At 45.1% G+C, this 9,831-nt stretch overlaps 1 protein-coding gene across 1 annotated transcript; it reads right to left on the bottom strand.

Moving 5' to 3' along the window:
• Positions 1-997: 997 nt before the first annotated feature.
• zfp36l1a (zinc finger protein 36, C3H type-like 1a) lies at positions 998-5,787 on the bottom strand. Its single transcript, XM_083683780.1, has 2 exons — positions 5,623-5,787; positions 998-4,108 (listed from the first exon to the last, which is right to left on the bottom strand). The coding sequence occupies exons 1-2, from the start codon at positions 5,674-5,676 to the stop codon at positions 3,035-3,037; spliced, it is 1,128 nt and encodes a 375-aa protein (XP_083539906.1). The 5' UTR covers positions 5,677-5,787; the 3' UTR covers positions 998-3,034.
• Positions 5,788-9,831: the final 4,044 nt, after the last annotated feature.

Raw genomic sequence — 9,831 nt, 5'->3', positions numbered from 1 at the left:
TGGGCTGTTGCTTAACCTCCATTGGCCTCTTTTGGGTCACAATAGTTAGCCACATTTTCATTTCGGTGTCCGCTCTGGAACTACACCTGCACTTGACACCTCACACTTGCACCGCCTTTTACTGTATTTTCTTTTCTTCCATTTCCTCATGTCGGTTGTGGAAAGTCATCTGCAGAGATGTTGCAAAAATGGAAAGGTTTATTATCACCACTTTTCAAAGAGCAAAATGTACCTTTTGAGCCTCCGCCCACAGCCATATCATTTGAGGTTTCGAAAACCACTTCCTAGTACACGTTTAATATGCTTCCTCTCAATATATGCACCTCACAAACAGGAAGCAGCCCTCTATCATATCGCACAAAGCTGCATGCACATTTAGCTACCCTGAAAAGGTGCAACCGGAAAGCACGGTTTGGTGAGCACAAGCCATGCCGCTCACCTGGGTCAGCTTGAATAGAGGCAGATGGAGAGGGAGATAGAGAGAAAGAAAGAAAGAGAGAGAGAGGGAGGGGGACATATGTTTCTATTGCTACGTGTCTTGGTTCATGTGAGAGATCAGGAGCTTTATAGCCTACTCTCTCATACTTGTGTTCAACACCTCACCTTTGATCATCCCCAGGTCAATACCCCTACAAGTCCTTCCAGTGCACCAATCACCACGCTGCTCAGTGGAACTCCCTGTCTCACATATTGTATTAGAGCACCCAGTATCTTTGCCTATAACAAGGCTCCACTCTACAGGAGAGTAGACCTTGTTTGTATTGGCATTAATACCACAAATATTAGTCAGTCATAACAAGGCTAAACTTGTACTTGGCTGAAACAATATCAGCAGCATCAGAAGATGAGCTGTCATGGGTTTGTTTTGTGTGGTGTGACATGCTGTAACAGGAATCTCTCCAAGTTGTAGTTTTCCTTCAACAAAGTGTCCAACGTTGTCTTAACGTCAGTTTAACCACATTGACTGTATGTAGATGAAGAAAGAGACACATTCATGTTTTCAAAAATATGGGGTTTATTGGTTAACTGCAATCAATAATTACAAAAGAGAAATCAGTTTTATATAAACTCACAGGACTGTAGTGAAAAAACCATGGCTGGAAAAATACATTCAACAGTTTACTTTCTTTGTGTCAATTCTATTTGCCTCTCTGAAACCGCTAAGGCAACATGGAACAAGTGATTTAAAACATTATAATTTCATCATCCTCTATCAAATATAAAGGGCAGACAGCCTTGTCTACCTGGAATGTACTCAAAAGAGGCACTTTTAACAGTTGGGCGCCATGCAAGTGCATCAAACATCCGAACAAAAACAAATAAATCCTTTCCTCAAACCATTTGGTCGCAGCTATTGCTTGTAATAAAGGGAGTATTAACCTTTTTACACCATGGGTTTGGGTACCTCCATCATAACATTATCGACAGGGGAATGTTTAAAAGAACCACGCAACATTCCCAAAACCCCACTGAGATGTGAAAGTACACGTGGTGACGCTCATCATTGAGAGAGAGAGAACCCTGTGTCTGTCCACCAGATGGGACTGAGTTAGCCTAATCTTAAAAAGGGACACCAAAAGAGGAACTGTATCAAGGTAAACAGTAAATTACTGTCAAAGATCGTTCAGAAGACTGAGGACAGAAAAGTTTAAGGAGTTAATATGCGGCAGATCTAATTTAAGTGGAATTGCAGTCCAATAATGGGGAGAAGATAACCAAAAAAATCCTACAATAAATAATCAAAACGCAAAACGTATCTTTTTTTTGCATTTTTTGCTTTAAATTAAGTTTCATTTTGACAAAGTGTAGTTGCAAACAAAAGTCATTGTAGTACAATATATTAAACTGTGAAAAAAGGAAATTGACAAAACGTCTTCACAATCTTTAGATTAATACGGAAGATCATAATTTAACATAAAAGAAAATATATTCTATTGTTTCATTATCCAGATAAATACAAAACAAAATTAACAAAAAAAATGCATATGATCACCAATAAATATGTTTCGATAAGTTAAATAAGCAGTGACAAGCAAAAACTTCTGTTTGGAAAGTTTTCAAACAATAATAATAATAACCATAATAATAATAATAATAACATTAATAAAAATAATAATCAAGAAACAACAGAGAAAAGCAGAGAAGAAATGTATTGAGTAAAGACTGCTCCTCAGAGCAGATTCTAGGGGGGGGGGGGGGGGGAAGTAAAGTAGGATAGCTTGGAGATCCGATCTCAAGTTGCAGGATGTTCAACTGCACCATGGGAATGCTGGAATTCCCCGCTGCCTGCGGATCGGCACGAAAGGAGGCGGGGATGAGAGGAGGGAGAGAGTCAGTAGTCTTAAAGGTTTAATAACCAGTTAGACAAAAAGATTTCCTTCCCAAGAACAGCCAGTGACCAGCAACAGGAGGAGAAACTTATGGAACAAAACTAGCCTCCTGTTTCAAGTCCTTCCTGCAGACTTTCCCAGTCCACAATTACATAAGATGGGGCCCAAGAAGAACCATGACAGGGGCTACGAGAAAAGGACCAAAACAAATACAAAGCAGTCCACTAAGCCTAGCACATGCAGGAACCGCCCCAGGCACTTTAAAACTATTCATATCTTTTCAGTATTTGGGGAAGTGTGCTTGAGAAGTGGTACATCAGGGGGTGGGGGGGTTGGTGCGATGCACTCCCCTTGCCAAGAGCCACTAGCAATGCTACACGTTCAAGAACAGGTGGCACCTGGCAAAACACAGTCAATGGTCAAATCTGTTCTCACACCATTTTCATTGTCCAATTTCCTTTCTGTTTTTGGCACTATGACACAGAAGACATGGTGGGGTTCTATCAAAAGTCGAGGCAAGGGTAAACAGGGATGAGATTCTGGGGTTGATCGGAAATAAAGTTCCCTTAATTCACTGTATCCTTACATCATTAACTTGAAACTAAACTGATGTGTTGTGTTGGGGGAGGTGGGAAAGGGTCGAGGGGAGTGCCATTATTCTCTTTCTGTCATAAGCGGAGGCTCGGATAAGGCCTTGGTAGAGTTTAGTCATCAGAGATGGAGAGGCGGCTGAAGATAGGGAGCCGGCGGTTGGCATCGAGGGATGGGGACTCGGAGCCACTCAGACTGCCCCCAGAGCTGCTCTGGTAGCCCTCCTGGTCAGACAGAGAGTCAGGGGGGCTGGACGGAGACTCAAACAGCTGAGGCGACTCCGACATGGGCCTGAAGAAGTAAGGGGTGCTCGACGGAGAGGGAGGTGCAGGGGTGTTGGGCTCTGTGCCCGCGGGGCCACCTCCGCCCAGGCTGGGGCCGAACAGGTTGGCCAGCTCTTGGCTGGAGTAGGTGAAGGGGTTGCTGCTGTGCCACTCTGGGAGTTCGTCATGAGAGAACATGGGTGGTGGGGTGACGGAGGTGGGGCTGTCCCTCAGGCCTCCTGAGCTGGGGAACCCGGCGAAGCTGTAGCTGTGCTGCAGGCGCGGGCGCTCTGCCTTGTTGGAGGAGGAGAGCGGGGAGGGTGGGGGTCCGCGGCGCTCCTCAGCGTTGTGTATGAAGTGGCAGCGTGGGCCGTAGGGGCAGAAGCCGATGGTGTGGAAGGTGCGGCACAGCTCCGTCTTGTATTTGGGATGGCGGCTCAGGCTGCGCAGTTCGTGGATACCGTGGGCAAACTGGCACTTGTCGCCGTACTTGCAGGCGCCGTTCTCCTCGAATGGCCTGCACAGCTCGGTCTTGTAGCGGCTGGAGTTCACCTGGCTGTTGCCACCGTTGGTCGGGCTGGCAGGCCCCAGGCACTTGTGTAGGAGGCGCTCGCCTGTCTCAGAGTAGGAACGTTCCCGGAGGCGGTTCTCTTTGTTGCTGCTGATGTTACCCAGGCCTGAGGTGAGTGAGGAGGGGTCTGCCTTCAGGCTGTTGAGGAACTGGTTCTGGTTGAACTTGGAGCTGGGCAGGGTGACCGAGTGCCGCCGCTGGTACACCCCTCCCATTGAAGGCGTCCCCACCGCCTTCCTGTCCAGCAGGGCTACGGTGGGGTTAGAGATGGGCACGTTGGTACCAGTGCAAGGGACAGACATGGGGTGGGGGGCGCTGAGTATATTGTTGTTGTAGTTCAGCATTTTGTTATTCTGCAAAGACAAAACATATACAAATATTAGGCCCACATTCAATACAAAACACCTTTCTGTAACTATCACAAAGAGAGAGACCATGGGAAGTTAGTGAGGCTGTGATTTCCTAAAAGGAGAACATCCTTGCATGATGACCGTGTTCGTTTTGCTTTCAAACTAAGAGCGGATACAGGCCTATAGAACAGCAGCTGGTTTGGCAATTTGCCCTACTGAGGAATGTGCCTGCCTGTGAAGTAGATATAGCACAGGAGCGCGTGAGAGTAGCGAGGCTGGTGGTGGTTACAAAGAAGCGGCATCTCTTTGAATCAGAATGAATTAAACTGTAATGTTGGGGTACTCTAGGATGTATTTTGCGTAGCTAAGTAGCCTACTTCATTGACATCTAGGTGATTCAAAAAAGCATGATTAGCTCAGCGCACGTAAGATTTCTATATATACGTGCAACTTTTGTCGGCGAAGATCAATGATCAATTTACTTCATTTTAGATTATTGTCAATGTTGGCTATTTAGTAGACCTAAACAGGGTCGTAAATAATCATTATAATTCGGAACAAACGATCAACTTCAAAGTAACAAACAATTTCACGTCTGTAGGATATCGTTGCGAGTTAGTTTGTCAATCCAGTCTATGGTTAAAATGCGGGTAGTGGTTACTGGTGTTACTGACTACGTGGTCATCTTCTAAAGTAATCGACAGTTTCCAAGCCGTCTACTGAGAAAGGTGGTGCGATGCTGTCCTAACTACAACGCAGTTTGCCTCTTGAGCCCAAGCAAAATGCGATCTGTTCGACCTTCCACAGGTGCACGTACATCAATGAATCAAAAAGCATTGGCTAGAATTGTACGAATGGTTTTGCTGCACAAAATGGTAATCGCAGAGTGCAATGGAATGAATAACAATTTGAAAAAATGAAAGATCTGACTCAGCTGGTCAACAGTGTTAGTTAGTTATTTACTACGTGCTTGGATTTAAGTGACTGAGGTAGGTTACGTTCTGATAAGGAAAATGATAAAAGTTTTGAACGTTATTATTTCATTGCAATTACTTCACCGCAAACACCAGTTGCATAAGAACTAAGATGGCCTACGTGTTAGCTCATGAGAACTTAACTTCATGACTGAGCCAGAGCAGCTAACTTTTGCAATCAAACATGGAAACCAAGACTAGTCAACAAGCAAAGTAAAAGTCACAACAACACGAGACTGGAGCATGCTTGCATGGGCGCATCCGAGCGCTGGGCCCGAGCGCAGCGCGCTTTGTACTCGTGCAACTCACTCCACCATGCAACACTTTCTACGACATTCGCTTATGCGATCAAGATATAAAAAAATACATTTTTTCGTGTTATGTAGTTAGCAACTACTTACATAATACCCATATGCATCACAACCATTCGTAAACATTTCAAGATAACTCAACTAAAAGTAGCCTCCTGAAGTTACGCATTCCTGCACTGACGCGCCTGGTCACAACAACGATGCTAGGATAAACTGAGAAAACTTTATGTACCTTGTTCATTACTTCGCTGAAGTCGAAGAAAGGCGACCCCACTGCTGTGGTCATCTTGGCGGCTTAGAAAGTTAAATGAAAATAGTAAAATAGCTATTTCTTTTGACTTAAAGTTACACAGGATGGTGGGTTTTGATTTCTAAACTTTTCCTGCCCTAACAGATCACCCCCTCTGTCCTGCATCAGCCTCGTGCATTTCCTTTATAATCCCGTGCAGGAGGAGCTTGCAGGGACGGGGCGTTTCTTATACAGAACTTTTTTAGTTTTCTCTGCACTAGTTGCAGTCAGTGTGTTCATGGTGAATCCATGTTACACCAGCACACTTGCGTAGTTACATAGTGGCACTGTGGCATAGTAGTAGCATGCAGTAGTTGTAGTAGTATCCCCAAATGGATGACATTTTGATCAATATGAACTGTAAAATGTCTTGGAGCCCCCTATAAAACACTCATCTTCACTAACCCATCATGGTTATTACTGAACAGAAGGTGTTTGGATATACCAATAGGTGTAAATATTCAATTAAAGACATGCCCTTCCAGCATGGAATTCATGTTTGTGTCTGTAGTGCTTTCAAGTTGTTTGGTTTGGCCTATGTACTGTAGTAGCCTGCAGATCCTAGTGAATACTGATATATAGAAAACCTTCCCACTTATTTGCAAACTGTAGTCAGCTGAACTTCTTTCACATGGTTGTCCCATCCCTCACCATCTACCGTCATACTCTTCCTGGAGCTCAAGAGCTCAGAGAGTCTGGACTTGTTTACTTTGAGGCTCCCTACTGTAGTATCCTCAGGGTTCCCCCAGCTATCATCCACTCTGTCATTAATTTACTTAATTGTTGTACTGAAACGTCCCTTATGGGGACTTTCCGGTGGATTCAGGCAGGCAGGATTTGTTTAACCCTTTACTCAGCTCAACCACAGCCAAAGGCAGCCTCAGCTCATTTTACAATGAAAACATTTTCCATGCAATTTGAAATTTTGCCTGACAGCTCCCTCATGATTGGACAGGAAGTTTCATGGAAGGTAACGTTAGGAACAAGCACATAGGGATACTGTTATACTCATTTAGGTGTTAAGCCTTATAAGTTCTTTATGTGCAGAGGCTACATAGGCCTACTGTATCCAGCCTAGGTGTTATAAGCATTTGCCAGCTGTATGTGATATTACCTTCCGAGGCCATTAGCCAGTTAAATAGATTTAATCTTAATTTGAGCTCTTATTTCCTTAGACCATCAGGATACAGGTGGGCCCATGCTACATGACAACCTGATACTCCAGTGATCTCACCAAGTTCAGACCATCGCCACAATGAAGTTTGCGCACTGTATGTAAGACAACTAGGCAGTGTGTGTAACCTTTCCAAATCTATTGTGGTCCCCTCTGGCCCACCTCCTACTAATCCATGACAGAGCAGCCATCGGCCATGTGCAGAGTCAATGTCAGGGTTGGGTTGCAAAAGGAGAAGAAGGAAAAAAAGGAAAGCAGGATTGGAGAGAAGAAAAGAAGCTGTTAAAAAGGTTGGAGGAGGGGATGGCGTGAGGGGTAGATTTATGGGGGACGTTTATTACTACACAGCACTGCCCTGGGGAGATGAGGGGCGGAGAGAGAGAGAGAGAGAGAGAGAAAGGGGGCGAAAACATTCCCCTTCCCTTCTTTTACCCAGGAGCTCTGCATGGGGCTGTGGGCTTTGTCTCAAACTGATGATGGGGTTGTTTTGAAAACTGAATGATTGAATTTAGTCGAGAGATCGGAGACAAAACAGATCGGTCTAACACAGCTCTCACAGGGAGAGCGTTCTGTAGTTGAGGGTGACTCAAGTTATTTTGGAGACAGTGGAGAGGAGGAGAGGAGAGCGTGTGTCTGTTTTAACTTTTTACATTAAAGGAGTTTTACAAGTCTTTGAGCTCTATAGAGTAATCTCCCTCTGGAGTGTTTTTTTACAGACGGCAGGATGGGAATGACAGAGCTGCTGGGAATCACGTCTGCAGTTCAAAGGCCCTGTCGCTGATTGATTAAGTGGATCAGATCGATTGTCTCCTGAGGAAAGTTCCGGGAGGGAAGGGAAAGGGGGCAGGGAGTCACTGTATTTGTCAACCATACGTCAATTCGTAACAGGTGTGAAATGGCGGAAAATGCCTGTAGCATGTCACACACCAATCACCCAACATCAAGCACAGTATGTCTAGTATGGCCATCCTACAATGTCCTTGTGGGATTATCAAACTCGATGTGCTGTCTGTCCTCAGCCACATGCCATAACCACTGTGGTATATAGCTCTTTTCCTGGGTTTTGGAGGAGGCACCTGTTTCCTCCTCCCTCCCTCCCTCCCGACACAAAGTACCAGGCTCTCTCTCTCTCTCTCTCTCTCTCTCTCTCTCTCTCTCTCTCAGAGGATATCATATGTGTCCCTTCCAGTCAGTTTTATGGTGGGTGTTGCTACGGTATCACCCACAGGCACCGAAGTGAGAGCTCCCCGTGTCCCCTCCTCGTCACTGTCCTACATTGCTGCTGGAGCTGAGCACCGGAGGCTGGGATATCATTGGACAGGGCATGCTTCCCCTTTGTTGGACTTATAGCAGCGGCTTTCTTTTAGTAGTGTCACTCTGACTTCATCATCTATTTCTTCAAACAGTGTCTACCTCCCTCCCACGTAAGGTCAAGGCTGTCTTCCATTGCTGGGGGCAGTATCTGTCTGATTAGAGAAGAGGGAGCCTCACTCCTCAGAGCGAGGTTGACTGGTTTGAAATGTTCCTCCTGCCCTGTCTTGTCTTGTGTTAGAATCCCCTTGTTGGGGAGTATATAGCATTGAGACCTGAAGTCGCTGATAATGTGTAGCCAGTATGAAGGGGGATTGCATTGTGGATGCATGTGAATTGAGATGAAAGAGGTTGTAGAAAAACAGCAAACTAGAGGTGGAGACACTGGATATGTACTTTCTAGACTTTCTTGAGAGCTGTCAGCAGGGGCAGTGCAGTTCCCCATTGCATCCTGTGGAGGGAGTGCATCTCCCTTTGCCACATTCTGTCACTTTCCTCAGTCTCTCTCCGACTATCTCATTCCCTCTTTTAAAACTGTGATTCAAATACAACATGACTTTTGCTGTCTTTCTTTTTTTTTTTCTTTTTTTTTTTTAACTTACGAGTATTAGTAATTATATAACAAGGGTAACGTATCCCTTACCTCACTTAACTTCAACTTGCCCTCCACACAAACACATACACACAGACACACAGACACACAGACACACACACACACACACACACACACACACACAACATGACCGGGGGGGGGGGGGGGCGGGTCATTGAGAAGACCCTATGATTGTTCCCTTTCATGTTTAATGTGATGTTTACCAAGCTCACATGGGACGGGTCTGGATGACTGTGGTCCTCCTCTTTCCGTCTCCCTCTCTTGTACTGTCAAGGGAAAAGCTGAGAGAGAGAGAGAGAGAGAGAGAGAGAGAGAGAGAGAAAGAGAGAGAGGAATAAAAAAACCAAGAGAAATTAATTGACCATAAAAAAGTAGCCACAACATTGTTAGTGGTGTACCACCGGTTGCTCTCCCAGATGCTGTTCCCATGAAACCCTTCCAAATGACCATCTAGTTCTGCCCCCTCTCAGGCTATAGCATAGTAAGGCTGGAGCATGTTGCTGTGCTGAGGGTATCCTATGGTCATCCAGAGTTCCTGACCATCTGAACACAACATTGCTTAACCATGACCACTGAGGGACCTAGGCGTGCATGCAACGTAAACATGGTTTCCTTGCATCCTTTCTCCATCAATTGAAATTAGTAGTGGAGATTGAACTTAATTGTTGACCAAAAAAATACAAATAGAAATGGTCTTCCGGGGAGAATTATGGCGATAAAAGAGGGGAGGGATGAGTTCTTTATTGAAAGCAGAGATTTACAAATAGTCTTGTTTCTGCTGACTCGGTGGTCTCCTTGTTCCATAACAAGTTTAAATGACTAGATTCCTCCTTTGACTTCCTGACCCGTGTTTCCTGTCCGCCCAGGAGACTCATGGGAAGGGAGGGATGTGGTCCACCACAACCCCACACAGACACCCATTCAGGGGTCAATACTATCAAACACAACCACAGGTCAAGACCATCAAGGTAGAAACCATGACGTCTCCATCTAGTTGACATTAGTAATTCAAATGAAACACATCTGCCATGCCAATGACACATGGTCCTCCACA

Source organism: Argentina silus (assembly GCF_951799395.1).
Source record: "Argentina silus genome assembly, chromosome: 13".
NCBI lineage: Eukaryota > Metazoa > Chordata > Actinopteri > Argentiniformes > Argentinidae > Argentina > Argentina silus.
Note: the sequence above shows the minus strand (reverse complement) of the source record. Positions and strands in the feature narration are given on the sequence as shown.

Excerpts from the sequence above, each read along its gene's own strand:
- zfp36l1a (XM_083683780.1), bottom strand. The coding sequence starts at position 5,676 with ATGACCACAGCAGTGGGGTCGCCTTTCTTCGACTTCAGCGAAGTAATG. Across the intron at positions 4,109-5,622 it reads TCAGCGAAGTAATGAACAAG|AATAACAAAATGCTGAACTA; the intron begins GTACATAAAGTT and ends TTGTCTTTGCAG.